The sequence below is a fragment of the Rhinichthys klamathensis genome, unplaced genomic scaffold (genome assembly GCF_029890125.1).
Source record: "Rhinichthys klamathensis goyatoka isolate OS25496 unplaced genomic scaffold, OSU_Roscu_1.1 h1tg000009l_1, whole genome shotgun sequence".
Classification (NCBI taxonomy): Eukaryota; Metazoa; Chordata; class Actinopteri; order Cypriniformes; family Leuciscidae; genus Rhinichthys; species Rhinichthys klamathensis.
This window is the reverse complement of record NW_026606562.1, coordinates 248,165-266,846: the sequence shown is the minus strand read 5'-3', so window position 1 is coordinate 266,846 and position 18,682 is coordinate 248,165. Positions and strand designations below refer to the sequence as shown.

At 43.1% G+C, this 18,682-nt stretch overlaps 2 protein-coding genes across 3 annotated transcripts in view; both read right to left on the bottom strand.

The window, feature by feature from the left end:
- psmd1 (proteasome 26S subunit, non-ATPase 1) overlaps positions 1-4,365 on the bottom strand; it is a 61,298-nt gene extending 56,933 nt beyond the window's left edge. The window contains exons 1-3 of one of the 2 annotated variants that reach the window (XM_056260507.1): positions 4,176-4,365; positions 3,445-3,488; positions 3,290-3,363 (exon numbers count right to left, since the gene is read on the bottom strand). In XM_056260507.1, coding sequence (XP_056116482.1) covers positions 3,290-3,363; positions 3,445-3,488; positions 4,176-4,191 — 134 coding nt within the window. In that variant the 5' untranslated portion in view covers positions 4,192-4,365. The remainder of the gene's footprint in view (positions 1-3,289; positions 3,364-3,444; positions 3,489-4,175) is intronic. The other variant, XM_056260506.1, reaches the window with a different exon arrangement.
- A 2,232-nt stretch (positions 4,366-6,597) lies between these two features.
- LOC130094658 (uncharacterized) lies at positions 6,598-9,256 on the bottom strand. Its single transcript, XM_056261058.1, has 3 exons — positions 8,548-9,256; positions 6,763-6,864; positions 6,598-6,683 (listed from the first exon to the last, which is right to left on the bottom strand). The coding sequence occupies exons 1-3, from the start codon at positions 9,224-9,226 to the stop codon at positions 6,625-6,627; spliced, it is 840 nt and encodes a 279-aa protein (XP_056117033.1). The 5' UTR covers positions 9,227-9,256; the 3' UTR covers positions 6,598-6,624.
- Between the last annotated feature and the right edge of the window lie 9,426 nt (positions 9,257-18,682).

The following is an 18,682-nucleotide window of genomic DNA, read 5'->3' as shown; positions in this document are numbered from 1 at the left end:
GGTGAGCATCAGTTCTTTTTGAACATTTCCATCTCATTTTAACAAAACCGTGATAATATTGATAATCGTGATAACTTTGGTCACTATAATCGTGATATGAAAATTTCATACCGTCCCATCCCTAATGTAAACACACGGCAGATGTAGACCTGTGAATGGATTCTTGATATCTTAGATAATGTTGCCATGGCAACGCATCAAACTTTAATATTCTTTTTTTATGCTTTTGAGACTCTTAGCATACTTGAAATTGCATGAAACTCGACAGACACATCTCATTTATTAGCCAGTAGACATGTGCAAAGTTTCAGAAATGGGCGTGTTGAGGGCTCAGTAGCGCCACCTTTTGTCAAAAGTGGGGGGATTAATTTTATCTACAGTAATAAAAATCGGTTTGTGTATTGTTCTCCTCGAGCCAGACAACTTTCTAATTTACACTCAATAGCTCCAACCAACAGGAAGTCAGATATTTTGGTTTGAAAATTGTCATTTTATGTCTCTCTCTCTCTCTGAGCCTACGTCTGTGTGTGTGTGTGTGTGTCTGTGAGTGTGGGGAGGGGGAGGGGGGCTAGATTAGCCATTTCACTGCTGTGTGGTCTGGCCTGCATTAAAAAAGAAAATAAATGTCTTACGCCTTGTATTTTTTAAATAAGTTGTATTAATAAGTAAAGGCATATAACCAGTTGAATTGTAGTGCATTGAAAATAGTTTTATATAATTAGTTTATTAATTAAATTAACTTGGTTCATAAACTTGGTCAGAAAATTTGGTCCATAAATCAAACACACTTGCATGTAATATTATGAAACTCGGTACACATTTAGATCTCATCGGGCCAAACAACTTTAAGCCAGCCCAACAGGAAGTGGGCTATTTTTGTCTTAATGTGGATGTTTTGCAAAACCAGGCTCTACATTTTTACCCACTCCTCTTAAGTGGTTTATTTTATTCCCACCAAACTTTTTCAACATGATGAAAATACATTAAAGAAGCATAATTGTGAATATCTATTGAATATCTCTAATTGTTTTGCTATGGCGAGGGATTAAAGTCATGTAAAAAAAATAAACACTAAAAGCCTCATATCTTCTAAAAATTTAATTATACACCATTTATTTCTAGATAAAATTATACAAATATCACAACTAAACCCATTTTATTCTTGTTTTCAATTTAAGAATAATGTACAAGTTTAAAAACAGCCAGGATGCACTATTCAGTTAAAAAAATATATATATCAAATAATACATAGGGCTATACTGCCCTCTTGTGTTCAAAATCAGGTAGGCCTATTGTATTTAAATATATTAGGTAGCCTATTTGACTCCGAGAATATTTTCTCACCGGTTATTTGACGTGTAACACCGGGGGCTTTTAAATCGCTAAGTTAAAAGTGAAAGTAAAGTACGGACGCCCGCAAGGACATTTATAGTGGTGGCGCTCACAGTGCGCTCGAATGAATTTCTATGGAAGTAGAAATGAAAAAATGTTCGCTCTGTTTTGCTCGCTCGTCGCCATGGACGCGCACCGTTATGAATGCCAGTGCAGCCGCATACTTTTTAGTGTCACTTTAAAATTAGCGCCATATCGGGGACCGATTGCTTCCGGTTTTCAGGGAAAACACAACAACAAAAGAGTAAATGACAGATTCGCTTAAATAGGCGCTTTTACACAAAATATTCCGTCATAATTTTTCCAGTCAGCTCTTCACTCTCGTGATTAATGAAATTTGACTCCTGTTGCTGATCTTTGCTGCAACTTTCGTTCTGCTCACAATTTAGTAAGCAAACACGCTTCAAATGTGTTTTTATTTTATTTTTGTGTATATATATATATGTGTGTATATATATATATATATAAACAAAGATCACAGCAGAACCATCGAGCATCTCACAGCAACGTGTTTTCTCATTACTGAATGATAAAATGATTCATTTGTTCGAACGTCATTCATGAATGAGACAGATTATGGATTGGTCATTGAATCTTTGAGTCAACCGATTCGTTCAAAATGCTGAATCATTCAGTAATGAGAGAACGCGTTGCTGTGAGATGCTCGATGGTTCTGCTGTGATATTTGTTTAACTATTTTCGCTGCTGAAACAGAAAAAAGTCAATATTGCATATAAAATGTAAGTGATTTGACTTGTGTGTGTGTGTGTGTGTCTGTGTGTGTGTGTGTGTGTGTGTGTGTGTGTGTGTGTGTGTGTGTGTGTGTGTGTATGATTGTGTCTGTTACAGTGATTGTTTAACCCTTGTTAAAGTTTAGGCCTTGTCTTTTTGGATATATATCTTTTTAGGCATATTTTAAATGTATTGTTTGCTTTAAATTACATTAAGATTTGTATGTTTGGTAATTGAACCTGAATGAATTTTAAATGAATGTGCTATATTTCAGAGTTTTCCTTAAAATTTGAACTAACTTTATTCTCATCTGAATGATAGACTATTTATTTCTGTATAAAATAAAAAAGAGATTTTGGTTGGGTGACAGTTTTAGTTTACAGTTTGACAAAAGCACAATGTTGTGTTTTATTGCGATTGTACACAAATATAAGTAAACACTTTGCAGTTTGAATAATGTCCTGTATGAACAAAAGGACGGAGTATGTTTTTATGTCTACATTGTTCAATCACGTTTCACACACACACACACACAAACTTTTTTCTAATCAGATCAGGCAAGTAATATTCTGTCTTGGCACACTTGATTTAACTTTCAATCTTGTGTACTTATTTCATGTGTCCATTAAGTCCATGAGACCGTAGGGTGTCTCATTTTTCATTTTAGGTTTCAGAAGGTTGCTCACGCATATGATATGTGCCCTCAATGCACACTTTTGCAGAGCCCACACCAATGCAAGCTCTACAGTACACATCTTCTCAACAGTCAAAGCGGGGTTAAGTTATTGCCCGTCATGCACAGTAACCCTAAAGGCACCAGCGTGGCGGTGCCACCGGCTTGGGCCCGTAATCGCTGCTCACAGCTATATTTATATATATATTTAATTAATATAATTATATTATTAGGAATATTACTACTGCAATAGTACTACAATAGTCGTAACAAGATACAAAATTAGTTAATTATTAGTAGCATAATATTACTTACAATAAAAACAAGTATTATTATTTTACAGTAAATTTAAAATAATATTTTTTTTCTTGGATTTATGCAGTTCACATGGGTTATACTTTTCAGGTTAGAAAATACAGAAATCAATGTAAATCTTTTTCATATTTATGGCAATTTTTGGGTGAACGCCTTCAAACGATCAGCGCTACTTACATTTTGTCTACGGACTCAGAGATCTCTGCCCAAAAGTCATTGACAATGGAGTTCAGTTTGTGTAGAGCGAACTCCTTAAAAAGAAGAAAAAGATATTGTTAATAACCAGATCCATATGATAAGCATGTATATGTTTGTTTGAGCCGATCCAGTACCTTGAGCTGTGGCTCATCTTCATCCAGGAGGGAAATGATACCAGCTACAAAACAGCAAACCATCCATCAGAACAGTATATACAGGCTTATCCTACCTTCTGTCTATTTACATGTGAGTGTATGTATATATATATATGTGCGTAAGTAAATAAATATATATAGTTAATCAAAGTTGTCTTAAGAGAAGAACGGGGATTGTTAAAATTCATGTATAACTTTGATTAAATGTTTTGATCCAATTCAAATGTTGACTACTAATATAAATATATATATATATATATATATAAGCCTGTATGTCCATCTGTCTTCATATCAGTCCATCACGGCTAACGTTTAGCAACAGTGACATGACAGATCTGCTGAATAACAACCTCAGACATGCGTTTTAATTCAAACTAACATATAAATGGCTTTTTGATATTATTCATATAGTCAAAACAATGTTGAGACATATAACAGATCTACTTCTCAAAAATCACGCTATTTTGCCGATGTAAACAAACCACAGCAGTGAAAACACCAGGAGAAATGACATTAACAAACCTTTACACTATCACCACCGCCTTTAAGCGCTAAAGTAGTACATGTGGCATACTTATGATTGAAAATATATTTGCATTAAACACAGATAAAGTTCTGAAGCTCGTCGAGCTTGTGCGGCGTGTTAGCCGTTAGCTGTGTGACTCAGCTAAATCAAACGCACTCTCTCTCGGTTACTCGCACTCACTCACCGGCTGAAGTGATCATGTCTGCTTGCGACGGTCACTGGATCTCCTCCAGCACAAGGATTTAAACACACAAACAGTATTAAGAAGAATAAAGTCTATTTGACTCTCAATGAAACTGTGAGCGCTCGAGCGATCAACTGCTATTACAGCAGCGGCACAAACTCATCTGACTGAATGAGCGCTTCTACGGGACGCGCCGGAAACTGCGCCTGAGTGAGACGAGTTGTCATTAAGTATTAAATCACTCGCTGTAGAACATATGAAGGGGGTGATAAGCAAATATTATACAACTATTCTTTTATGGGTAATATCAATTATTTTCAAATGAATATATTAGATGTGTAAGGCATGTAGTAATTGTTTCCAGACAGGCTTTGAAGCGGCCAGCCCGTCAGTGGCTCTTCTTCTCTGCCGTTCAGTGAAGGCTGTGGTTCCTCATGCCACTCTGTGGTCCAAGATGGAACACATTTCATTCTGTTATATCTATAATAACTGTAGCCCATTTCCGAAATCATAATTTGGTAAATCATCATAAGTCTGAGAATGTTTTTTTATATATGACATCATTAGTTAAAAAGACGAGATAATAAGTAAAAATTCTTAAAGAAAAGGTCAAATAATGACATAAAAAGTAATAATTATGATATCCTAAATCATCATAAGAGATAAAAAGTGGAAATTATGAGATAAAAATCCGAAATTATGAGATATGCGAGTCAAATGTATGACTCATAATTTTGATTTTTTTTTTTTTATAATTTCAAATATCTCACAATTATGACTTAGTATATCTCAATATTTCTTTGATTTTTGTCATAATTATGATTTACAAAAGCATTTTTTTATGTGGTGGAAATGGAATAATTTGTAATTTCTGTAACAAATAAAAAAAATGCCAGTTTACAGTATTGTACATGTAGGCTAACATGTTTATTTGAGTGGTTTTAGTAGCTCATAATTTTGAGTTACTGTGAGGCCCGTTAGAAGCATATCTATGGTAAGAAGTGTCCGAGGACGATATGGGGCGATATTTTTTTTCACAGGATGGTAGGGGAAGACTCATGAATATTCATTAGGGAACTCATCCCTGATTGGTCTGATGACCTACCCCCTAACCCCGCCCCTAAACCTACCCGTCACTGGGGGTCTGATGACCTACCCCCTAACCTACCCCCTGGGGGTCTGATGACCTACCCCCTAACCCCGCCCCTAAACCTACCCGTCACTGGGGGTCTGATGACCTACCCCTAACCCCGCCCCTAAACCTACCCGTCACTGGGGGTCTGATGACCTACCCCTAACCCCGCCCCTAAACCTACCCGTCACTGGGGGTCTGATGACCTACCCCTAACCCCGCCCCTAAACCTACCCGTCACTGGGGGTCTGATGACCTACCCCTAACCCCGCCCCTAAGTGAGCACCACTGCGAGAAGCTCACCGAACCGATTCAGTGCGCGAGTCATCCGTTTGAATCATTCTGAACCAAACCGATTCAAACCTTTGCTGTCTGGTCTGGTGTGATCAATCAACTGAAAAGATCCGACTCAAAAGAATCACTCAATTCAATAACATGCATTTAGTAGTTCAGATTGTAAACAGCCAGCAGAAAATCCCAAATATGATTTAGCCTATTCTGTACGCAGTACGTATTAAATAAAATCTGCTTTAACTAACAAGTCTATGGAAGCCCATTTCCACCACATTAGAAAAAAAAGTTAAGCGTTTTTAAAACTTAATTATGACATAAAAAGTCAAACTTATTACATAAAATGTAAAAAATGATGATGTACTTATGTCAATTATGCGAAGAAAAGTTGAAATCATGAGATTTTTAAAAAGTCAAAATATTATGTACTGAGACAAAATGATGATGTACTCAGTCATAATTATGACAAAATAAGTGGATCTCATCATGTGATTGACAGGTTGCCCCGCCCTCGCGCCAGTGAACGACGTCATCAGAGAAAAGCGAGGAAGAAAATGAGGCCACATTAATAAATAAACAAAATGACACAGATAAATCCCATAGAATAAACTGCCATATTCCATAAAAAACAAACAAACAAGAATTGTTCATTTTGATTTCATGGTGACTTTATTTTTCATGTATTCAACATTATGGTTTATGAACCACTGGAATAGTTTTGAACAGCTACAATTCATTTCCTTTGGTTAGTTCAGAATCACATGAGGGAATAGTGCAAAACTTACTGACTAATACAACTTATTGTATTTATAATAACAGCAATTAATACATTAGTCATTCACAGTGTTCAGCAATTGTCACAATAGATGATTTAATGCTAATAAACTCTTCAGTGATAGCAGTGGGATGTCCCTCTGATGTCCATCGTGCATCACGAGTGTGTTTCCTTCATTCCTCCGCTGGGGAGGTGCAGTGCAAGAGTAAATGACCTGAGTAGAGGTGCGAGGCTTGACCTGTCCCGAAGCGTCACTGTGCCGAGGGCTTCGTCTGCAGGGCGATTCCTTCTTCAGCTGGATCTGGATTTGCTGCAAGAGCAAAGATTGCGCAATTAATCAATAGAGAAACAACCGTTTTTTTGAAAGCGAATGGAAATGACTGCCATACTGTTGGTGTTGAGGTCCGCCTGTCCTCTGTGTCGCTTCCTGAACAATCCTGGGAAACATTTCAGGGGCCAGAACAAGCCGCTCTTACTGCCAGCGCCGCTTTCTGCAACACAAAGAGCCAGAGGAACGACTCATTCAAAGCTGGCTTTCTTTCTCTCCTTCTTCTGGGGCCTCCAGGCATTATAATTCCCCAAATCATCCGACTCATGAACAACAAACCCAACAGGCAAACACACTCAACACTCCTGCTCATTATGGATATCCGCCTCATTGTATTTTTACAAACATTCGTGTCTAGGCAAGAAGCCTCAGTCAGTTTGAGTTTGTACACTTAAAATAGTAAAGGTTGTGTATTATCAATGAAGTTTCCATTAACATCCAAAAATTAACATCCAAAGGTTCTTTATAGTGATAAAGGTTATTTAGATTATTTAAATGTTCTTCATACTAAGAAAAAAAAATAGTTTTTTTTAAAGGACTGTACACTGAAGGGTTCTTTGGGGAACCAAAATGGTTCTTCTATGGCATCATTACTTGTATTGTCTAGAGTGTATACTGGCCACATGCTCTTAGGGAGCTTACAAGGCCTACTAGTCTCAAAAGACTACAATGGCTTAATTTTTCAATGGCTTTTGAATTGTTGCCGAATATAAGCTCTATGACCAACAAAAGTTGCTTCCTTACACATTTTGTTCATTAAGATAATCTTGTTCACAAATAAACACAACTTTTATTCATTTTGAAGCCTGTGCGATTCTGGATGAAAAAAAAAAAATAGCTAGAGATCACGATTCTGAACAGAAACAAAATAACATGTAATTAACTAGAGTTTCTGACAAAATGTTAATTGCTGCAGTCTATTTTAAAATATTTAATTCATTTGAATAATTTTTTTTAAATTTTTTTAATCTATGTCAATGAATGATTCAATGACTCCCTCATAAAGACTTCACTTATTTCATTACTGGATGAATCAGCGTTTTTGAACAAATCTCTTGAATGAATGATTCAATGACTCACTCATAAAGACTTCACTTGTTTCATTACTGGATGAATCAATGTTTTTAATTCATTGACTCACTCAAAAGTGTGTTTGACTTGATGTGGCTCAGTGCAGACCGATCAGTGTATGACACAAAGCACCACAAGAGCAATTCGAAAGCATAAGGAGCCGTATTAATATCTTACCCTCATGCTCTTTTTCTCTATCTTTTTTTGTTTTTATTTAGTTTTTTTTAGTTTTCTTTGTTAACTCTTTTCTCATTTGTATTCTGATGACGTTGAACATATTGTTAATACATTTTGTATAGGCTATAGTACACACATGTCACCTCTGTATGTTTTGCAAGAAAAAAAAAGTAAATAAATAAAGAGTAGACATTGAGCTATAAGCACGTCCCAGCCGGGTTCGTCACTTATTGGGGTCCCCTGGAAACATTTCCGCTGTGGTCTGTGTTATTTGCAGCGCGTTTCTGTATGTGCTTGTGTTGTGAGTATTTGGAGCACACGTGTGTTGTAAAACCGATGAAAATGTTTTCTTAATTTACGGGTGTTTTTTTTGTATTTCCAGCACTTTGAGCTGTCTCGGCCACCGTACTTTTTAGCTCTTTGCGAGCGAGCGCAAAGTTTCTCGAGGGAACACAAAAACATTTGCGAGAGAACGCAGAAGCACTGATAAATAATTTTTCCTCCACCTATTATTTTTTTTTTTTTTTACTTCACCGTGTCCCTTTAAGGGCTCCTAGGAAAGTGATGGCCAAACAGTGCACTATGTTGAGCTTCTAACCTGCAGACATTGAGGACTTCACAGCCCGGCATGTGCTCCATCTGATCTCCTGCAACACATCCGGGCACTTTGAGACGTACCGGCCGGTCCATATGGCCTGTTGGGGGTGACTAATAAACACTGATCGCACTGATCGATCCAGTAGTTCCACTGACGCGCGGCTCTCAGACTGATCGCTGTCCGTGTGGACGAGTCCCAGCAGAGCCGGGCGGAGCGCGTTTCTCTTTAAGCGAGCTCTCACGTCCTTCAGGATCTCCCTCAAACACACCTCGTTCTCCTTCTCACACACATAATCGTGTCTGAAGATGAATATGATCACGGAGCATTTGATGGCTCTCTGCTTGCCGCCGATGTTTCTACTTGAACTCACGCTTTTATTCTCGAGTGGGTCTGGTTTCTCGCTCTTGGTGCATCGATCATCAGGAATAGATGAACTTTGTTCTGATGGGTCGGGAATGCAGACGTTTGTTTGGATTTTGATTTCGCCGTTACTGTTGCCAATACAGTCGTGGATTTCTTCATGCTCCCCGTTGCTAAACATATCAGCGATAAAGTCCTGTAAAACGCCGGTGTCTCCTTCAGGTCCGCTCACCGCGCTTATTAAATGAATGTTACTTTTCCCACCGATTTGAAGCAGAATTCGCTGGAATGGATCATCATGCTCGCTTTCAGAGGCCATTACCAATGTAGCTAACTCCTTTACAAGGCAGCTCGTTTATGTCTTTGGCACAAGACAGCGTTGTCAAAGCAATTTTAAAGGGCAAACTTACTTGAAAAACTCATTCGAGACCATTTTACATGAAGAACTGCAGAAATCTCTAGTGAGAGTGGACGTGTACCCTCCGCCTCGTGTGTAGGAGGGTTTATTTACACAAGATTGACAAGCTCGCCGTGAAGGTGGGAGTGCTGCTTTTCTTCTGATTGGATAAGCAAATATATAGGCGGGGCTTATTTCAGCGTGATTGACAGGCTGTAGGCTTGTTCGATTTGAACCAGCGCTGCACCGTGAATTGTGACATCAAAGTACCGCGAGAGCGATTCAAAAGCATAAGCCAGGTAGCCTACTTTGAAATCTTTTTTCCTAATTATTATTTTTTAAATACACTTTATGTTCCAAATGACAATTATAACAGTAATTTAAATTTAAACAGGAACTATAAATCCCAGAATTATAGGGATATCAAAATCATTGTTGTCATTTAATTTTTTCCCCTTTGATGATGGTAATCCAATTACACACTGTTCTTTTTTTTTATAAAAAAAATACTTTGCAGGATTTACAATATTATAATTATTTGTATTTTATTACCTTATAATACTCAAATAGCAAACAACTAAATGCTGCTGTGAGGGCGCCGTTAACAATCTCGCTATTTTTTTCCTCTTTTTGAACGTTGTAAAAAAAAAACACTATTGTGGAGGTTCTCTTACGAGAGTATCTCTCGTACTGCGTAATAGCTTACGCTATGGGGAAAAGCTCTTTTCCACGAGATATTGAAGCCAAAAATTATCCTTAATTTTTTATTAATGTAAAACGCTTTGCAGCAGCAAGCAGACACAGGCGAGACAGCTTGCGCGCCTATTGGTTGCTCTTGCGGCAAATGCACCAGCCTATCGAGAGACTCTGCGTGACGTAATGACCAATGGGGGCAACCCGCGCCCATATCGTCACGTCCCGCCAGAAAGGGCGTGGTCTAGCCCTATAAATATGCTCGTAGGCTGGTACAAGCTGATTTTTCATCTCTTCAGCGAAGCACACGCATCGCTGGATCCGGAGTGAGAAGCCGCGCCGTCGAAGCAAGCTTTCAGCGGGACGAGCTTCTGGAGTCGCTGGCCTCGCCGCCTTCAACTGCCGTACCTGCTGCGCTTTCTGGCGTGCTATATCCTTTTATATCCTATTGTATTTACTCTGCTGAGAAGTGTTAGCTCGCTTACTTGACGCGACTTTCACTTCTCGTCACAAAAGAGCTGCGTCTTTTTAAAGATGCCATCCTGTGGCTCGTGCCGCGCCCCACTCAGCGACAGGGACCATCATGTCATCTGTGTGTCCTGCCTGGGTGAGGATCACGCGGCTATCGCGCTCGCTGACGGCGGATGCCCTCATTGCGAGCTTTTGCCTATGCTGACTCTGAGGACTCGCCTGGCATCATTCTCCGAGCCTTCACCACAGCCCGCCGTGGTGCCGCGCCGCAAGAAGCGCCGCGCCCAGCGCGCCCCCGAGCTCTCTCCAGCCCGCCAAAGCTCGCCGGTTCGCCCGCCAGCTTCGCCGGCTTCGCTCGAGTCCAGGGCCTGAAATTAACACCCGACCACCTGCCAAATGCGGGTGAATTTTGCTATTGGCGGGTAACACTGTCAATCTACCTGCCACATTGGCAGGTAGCCAATGAGAATTGAGTGATTCATTAGGTTTTTTTTTTTACGTTTTCATTTTCATTGCGTTGGACCTTAGCTATAATGTGGCGGCACATTACTGGGGTAAAAAGGCCAGCTGAAACAAACAACCAACAAAAAGATGAGGATGAGTCAAAGAAAAGTAAAATAAGACATTTTAATACAAAGTGGTCAATTGGAGACAACGGCAAGGTTCGTGAGCGGCTGATTTATGACAGCGACTGTTGTTTCGTAACGTTCATGCGATCAGAAAGAAGATGAGGCCCTTTTCTGACTACGTTTGGATGTGCCAGTATTGAACTGTTGGTGAGATGGGATGAGATAATGTAACGCTGACGTAGGCTCCAGAACAATGACAGTTGCACAGATGTGTGCGTGTGCAACTGTAGTACATGTTGGGAGTTGGGAACCGGTGAGAAAATGTCCGGTACCCGGTAACTTTACCAATAATAATATTAATTTAGTTCTGCTTAACGGTTCCTGAACGCTGTAACTAAAAGCTGTCAGGACCTAGCTGTCTACGTGACTAAATCAGCCATCAACACAGCCGCGGGTGATTTGTTTACATACGAGCTGCGGTAGGTCTATAGATCTGTTGTGCATGTGTGTGTCAAAATCAATGAATAAAAAGATTTTTTTTAAAATGTATATTCTAAGAGTTATTATTACTTATATTGATTTCGTTAATAACTTCACAGCACTTAAATGTGTACAAGTTAAAGAACAATATTGTGAAATTCCCGTTTTTCACCTTTAGGCTATGAGCCAAAAAAAAAAAAAAAGGCTGGTAAAAAGTCTCTGTGGCAGGTGAATTTTTATATCCACCTGCCACAGTGGCTGGTGGCCAAAAAAGTTAACTTCAGGCCCTGCTCGAGTCGCTCACCGACGGACAACGGCCGCCGCCTGCCGCCGCGTCCGTCCACGAGTTCGACGAACCCACCGAGGCGTGTTCTCTTTTGGCATCCGATAGCGAGGATTGGGCTAGCAACGTGGACCTCCCCTCCGCTACCGTTTCCTGCCAAACCACTGGTAAGAGAGCCGGCATTGAGACTGAGCTGATGCGTCTGCTCTCTCAGGCCGTGGAAAGCATCGGCCTCGACTGGGAGGCGCCCGCGCAACCGCCGCGCAACAGACTGGATGGACGCTTTCTCGGAAAAGACGAGGCTCCGTCGAAGTCAAGGCCCGCCCCCTTCCTCCCTGAACTACACGAGGAAGTGACTAAGTCGTGGAATGCCCCCTTCTCCGCCAGGCTGCGTACCTCTGCTTCCGCTGCTTTCTCCACGGTGGACGGTGCGAAGGACAGAGGGTACCTCTCCGTTCCCCCTGTGGAGCCAGCTGTAGCGTCTCATCTTTGCCCGCCCTCCGCTGGACGGCGCGCTCACACGACTCTACCGTCTAAAGCCTGCCGAGTGACGTCAGCCATGCACGGACGCGCTTACACCGCCGCCGGGCAAGCAGTTTCAGCGCTGCACACTATGGCTATCCTGCAGATCTTCCAGGCCGACCTTCTCCTTAAACTGGACGAGGAAGGACCCGAAGCGATCTGCGTTGCGGACCTGAGAAGCGCTACAGACCTCGCTCTTCGCGCTGCTAAAGCCGCTGCACAGGCCATAGGACGGAATATGGCCTCTCTCACCGTGGCTGAGAGACACTTATGGCTGGCGCTGTCCGAGATGACGGAAGCCGAGCGCTCCGTGTTCCTCGACGCGCCCATTTCACCAGCGGGCCTCTTCGGATCTGCCGTCAAAGATTTCGCGGACAGATTCATGGAGGTGCAGAAGACTTCGCAGGCTATGAAGCACTTCCTTCCGAAGCGCTCGAGCTCCGCTGCAGGCCGCTCAAAACAGCCGTCTGCTCGCAGCTCTCAGCCGCAACCTGCATCGCCCGCCGTCGCCGCTTCACAGCGCCGCCACGCCCGAGACCAAAGACCGCGCTCTCGCTCTGCTGGACGCCGCCCCCCTCAGCGCGGGCCCCGGCCGAGGATTGAGATCAAGCCCGAGGCCTCAAAGCCTTCTTAGCCACTCTAGGAAAGCGACGGTGTTCAGATCCCGCTGCGGCCGGTTCTCCACCAAAACTTCTCGCTCGGTCAGTTCCAAGCATCGTGACTGTCCCAGTGTATTTCGCAGTGAGCCAGCCGGTGTCTCAGCCCGTTTGCCTGCGCACAAAAGCCGTTTTTACGGCTACCCAGATAAATCCAATAAAGAGTCCATTTTCTGGTGTTCCGGCCACGGCCGATGGTGTTATGAGTGTTATAAGAATGCCCACGCCCCAGTGCCCATTCCCACACCCAGACACAGCCCGCCACGGTGCAGGGCTAGCACAAATAAAATCGACTCAGGTCGATTGTGCACACAATGTAGTGAACGCGCCCATATCACAATGCCCGCTTACACTACACGCTGCATGTCCCTTGGTTTCTGTAAAAACGAAACCAACACACATTCAGTCGGCCCTAATCGACAGTGTTTCCAGTGTAATAAATGTGCCCGCTGTCCCGCGCCCACATTTTCTCACAAACACGCCGAATCCTACGGGATCTGCCCCGCTCACTTTCTCTGCACAATCTGCTATAGAGAAGCTGAGCGCGGCCAGGCCGCCCGCTGTAATCAGCGCGCCCCCCGCCTCGAACGCTGTAAACACGTTGTTGTGTTCCCAGTATACGAGGGCTCTCGAGCTGCCGGTTTGCCGCGGCCAGAGCCCGGATTTCATTCTGCCTCTAGCTATTCACGCAGATGCGTGGTCAAAGCTTCCCGGGGTATCAGAATGGGTGCTGAACACTATAAAGAGAGGCTACTCGCTACAATTCGCTCGACGCCCTCGCCGTTATACGGCGCGTGTCGAAACTACGGTGAAAAACGAAGTGTCTCATCTACTTCGTGCCGAGATAGCGAAACTACTAAGCAAAGGGGCTATAGAACCTTTATCTCAGGCTCAGAGCGAAGGGGGCCTATACAGCAGATATTTTCTGGTACCGAAAAAAGATGGGGGTCTCAGACCCATTTTAGATCTGCGACAGCTGAACAGAGCGCTTGTGAAACGCCAGTTCAGAATGCTTACGACCAGGAAACTCCTCGCGCAAGTGCGCCACGGGGACTGGTTTATGTCAATAGATCTGAAAGACGCCTATTTCCAAATACAAATAGCGTCCCATCACAGGCGATTCTTGAGATTCGCTTTCGAGGGCCAGGCGTATCAATACACAGTTCTGCCGTTCGGCCTGTCCCTAGCACCCCGTACATTTACGAAGTGCATGGACGCGGCGCTCGCACCCCTGAGACTTCAGGGCATGCGAGTCCTGAACTACTTGGACGATTGGCTGATTCTAGCTCGACACGATCGGAGCTCATAGAACACAGGGCCGCATTACTCGAGCACCTCGAGGAGCTGGGCCTCACAGTCAATTGGGTGAAAAGCTCACTGTCTCCCAGTCAGAAAATTTCCTTTCTGGGAACAGTGTTAGACTCGCTATCCATGACGGCACGCCTTTTCACCGGAGCACGGACTAAATATTAAGCGCGTCGCAAAATCCTTCCGCCACGGCTCGATAGTTCCGCTCAAAAGGTTTCAGAAAATGCTGGGGCTGATGGCCTCAGCAGCCTCTGTACTCCAGTTGGGCTTGCTTCGCATGCGCCCACTGCAGATGTGGCTGAAAGCGCGGGTTCCGCCCAGGGCATGGACAGCGGGTCTGTTTCGCCTCAAGGTCGACCTACAGTGCGTTTCAGCTCTGGAACCTTGGAAAATAACCGACTGGTATCAGTCAGGTGTGAGTCTGGGGACCGCTTCGAGTGTGAAGGTGGTGTCTACGGACGCCTCCACCTCGGGGTGGAGCACAAGTGGACCTATTCGCGTCCCACGAAAACGCTCATTGCCCAAAGTTTTTCTCGAAAAGCAAGGACGTGCTGGCTCATGCTTGGCCCCGCTGCCCCCTATATGCTTTTCCTCCTGTCTCGCTCCTTCCTCAAGTGTTGGAACGAGTCAGGGAAGATGGATGCCCAGTGCTGCTCGTAGCTCCGCTCTGGACAAACCAGACGTGGTTCCCTGCCCTGATGCAGCTGACCAGCGCTGCCCCATGGCCTGTACCATTGAGGAGAGACCTCCTCTCTCAGGCGGGGGGCTCGATTTGGCACCCTCGCCCGGAGTTGTGGTCCCTGCACGCATGGGCCATCAACGGGTACCCGCTAGCCTCCCAGAAGGAGTGTTAAACACGATCGCGCAGGCTAGAGCTCCGTCTACCAGGCGGCTTTACTCCTCGAAATGGTCTGTTTTCTCTGCATGGTGTCAAGCCTAGAGCTTTTCACCTGTGGACTGCGGGGTTTTGGAAGTGCTTTCCTTCCTTCAAGAGCTACTGGATAAGGGCAGGACCCCATCCACGCTCAAAGTATATGTGGCGGCCATAGCAACGTTTGCAAAACCGGTGTCTGGCCAGTCGCTGGGGAAGAACAACTTAGTCGTGCGTTTCCTTAGGGGAGCTCGGAGGCTAAATCCTCCCAGGCCCCCTTCAGTCCCGACGTGGGACCTTTCCACGGTCCTGGAGGCCATGAAAGGCGCCCCGTTCGAGCCAATCCAGCTGGTGGACATGAAAGACCTGTCGTTCAAAACAGTGTTTCTCATGGCTCTCGCTTCAGTGAAGCGCATAGGGGACTTGCAGGCGCTTTCAGTAAGCGTGTCATGTATGGAGTTTGGGCCTAATGACTCTAAGGTCATCCTCAAACCTAAGCACGGTAGGGATGCGCAGTATACCGGTACTGCAAAAATACCGGTATATATTATATTTCAAACGGTACAATATCATAATTTTGTTCAATTCGGTATTTGATGCGCTGCTGTTTCGAAGTTCACCGCTAGGCGGCAGTGCGCTACCTAAACTGACGCGGGTCACGCGAAACCGGCAAACGGTGACAACAGAGGAAGACGATGGATCAAACGAAGCTCATTCGAATTTCTACACGCCCGAAATTAATAAATAGAGAGAGCATTATGAGTGAAATAAGGCATTACTTTGCCAACAAAAGTAATGAGAAAAGTAAAGAAACAGATCTCAATTCACCACTCTGCAAACGGGGAGGCAACACATCAAATCTGCCTATAGCACTTGACTTGTCAGTTGCTCATCTTGACTTGTTCAAAGAGTTCAGAGATCGACAGGTTAGTCCATCATTCAACTGATTTAATTTAGACTTTTATTGAACAGCGCACATACATAAGAGCTTATCAATTATATATGATACGGTAAACACGTAAGCTCAAATCTGCTTGCATGACACGCTAGAATCAATTAAGTTTAGGTCTCATCATTTTTGCACTTTCAAACAAACATATATTAATTTAATTTGAATGAATAAAGAATAAAAATGTGAATAATATGAATTTTAGTATTAGTGATAGTAAAATGAATGGCATATTAGTGCCGCTGTGGCGACCCCTAGAGCAATAAGCCGAGAGAGGGAGAGAGTAATAGTAGTAATATGAATATTACTAATATTACAATTAAGCTACATTTGTCAACATTCATTAGGTAACCTGACCTAACAGTAATAAAGCATTTATTAATCTATATCAATCAGTAATTAAATTACCTAGAAAATTAAATTTACTAATACATGTTTTTAGCATGTTAACATTAGCCTACTTTATGCAATGCATTAAACTAATATGAACCCAAACAGTAACCAAACCAAGATGAATAAATGCAATAAATGTTGATAAATATTTGTTGATGCATGACAGCTAATGGTTTACATGTCATTTCATTATTCTATCATTATTATTATATGTAAATCTATTATTATAGATATTAACCTATTTTAATTGTATAATTTCAGGGGTTTTTTTTTTTTCAAAATCAAAATTTAACCTACTGTATGTTCCCTGACTGATTTTTTTTTTTTTTTTTTTACAATTTGATACATTTTCTTTGCACATTTGGTAGTGGAGAATTTCAAGCAGTGTTTTTTAAGTGTCACTTAAATTTTGAGACTGTTTTTTTTTTTTTTTACCTGTGGTATCGATTTAGTATCGATACCGAGGTATTAGGTTCTGGTATCGTACCGAAGCCAAAATTGTGGTATCGAGCCATCCCTAAAGCACGGGTATGTGCCGAAATCCCTCAATACACCGTTTAGGGCCCAGGTAATTTCCCTGTCAGCCCTTCCGGTTCTCAATGAGGAGGAGGACGTGAGTCTCCTTTGCCCCGTCAGGGCATTGAGAGCTGATGTGTCGCGCTCGTCTGTTTTCAGACAGACTGAGCAGCTTTTCGTTTTGTTTGGCGGGCGTTCCAAGGGACTCACCGCCTCAAAACAGAGCCTATCCAGATGGATAGTGGATGCCATTGCGCTCGCTTACTCTGCAAAGGGCCTGCAGTGCCCCTTGGGTGTCAGAGCGCACTCCACGAGAGGCGTGGCCTCTTCGTGGGCGTGGTCTAGCGGGGTTTCCCTGCAAGATATCTGTACGGCCGCGGGCTGGGCCTCGCCGTCTACATTTATAAAATATTATAACCTGGAGGTACCTGCCTTACAAGCTAAGCTTTTGGCGGTCTAAAATTCAGTGCTATCTGCCCCGCTGTGCGGCCCAGATGCTGAGTTTACTGCAGCCCCATGAGTGTTGACACATGTATGGCCACCCAGTTCAGGCTGAAAGCTTTCACCCTGGCTGCGCGTTTAATTGTCATATGATAACCCTGTTGGGTGCTATTTTATAAGGAATGATGCTTCCAGCCTCTCTTCCTTCACTCTATGTGAGTTTATGGTGATTATGCACTATATGAGCCCTGGGCTTTGGCCTCTGGGACTTTGGTGTTGGATCCCTGTACGTACGGCGTGTTGCATTGTGTTCCCCATAGCGTAAGCTATTACGCAGTACGAGAGATACTCTCGTAAGGGAACGTACTCGGTTACTAACGTAACCTCGGTTCTCTCTAGAGAGGGAACGAGTACTGCGTATCTTGCCGTGCTTGGAATACGCTCTGGTTCGCTTCGGCGATGAAAACCAGCTTGTACCAGCCTAACGAGCATATTTATAGGGCTAGACCACGCCCTTTCTGGCGGGACGTGACGATATGGGCGCGAATTGCCCCCATTGGTCATTACGTCACGCAGAGTCTCTCTCGATAGGCTGCTGCATTTGCTGCAAGAGCAACCAATAGGCGCGCGAGCTGTCTCGCCTGTGTCTGCTTGCTGCTGCAAAGCGTTTTACATTAATAAAAAATTAAGGATAATTTTTGGCTTCAATATCTCGTGGAAAAGAGGTTTTCCCCAAAGCGTAAGCTATTACGCAGTACTCGTTCCCTCTCTAGAGAGAACCGAGGTTACGTTAGTAACCGAGTACGTTTTCTTTGTGACAGCTGCCTTTGACGAGTGGCAGCAATCTTTGCACTAGACTGTTTTGAAAGTTATATTAAACTGTCGGAAAACAAAACGGTACATTTCCGTATGAAGAGTATACACTATATAATAGCATCTTAGTAAGATATAAGTCAACATTTGAACGGCTTAAAGTTTGTTTTAGTTTTTTTACATTTGTGTCATTAGATGTTTAAAGGTCCTATATTGTCAAAACTGAAATTTCCTGGCTTTTTTCATGATGATAGAGGTCTAGGGGCGATGTTACCATGTAAGTTTCAAAACAGTCAATCCACAGACAAATGCACACAGCCTGCATAAATAAGCTGTTTTCACGAGCCGTTGTGACTTCCGTATAAATGTGACGTCAGAACTACAGTCACCGCCTTCAGTCTCACCCCGAGCAC

Excerpts from the sequence above, each read along its gene's own strand:
- LOC130094658 (XM_056261058.1), bottom strand. The coding sequence starts at position 9,226 with ATGGCCTCTGAAAGCGAGCATGATGATCCATTCCAGCGAATTCTGCTT. Across the intron at positions 6,865-8,547 it reads GAAGTCCTCAATGTCTGCAG|AAAGCGGCGCTGGCAGTAAG; the intron begins GTTAGAAGCTCA and ends TTTGTGTTGCAG. Across the intron at positions 6,684-6,762 it reads GGCGGACCTCAACACCAACA|CAAATCCAGATCCAGCTGAA; the intron begins GTATGGCAGTCA and ends TTGCTCTTGCAG.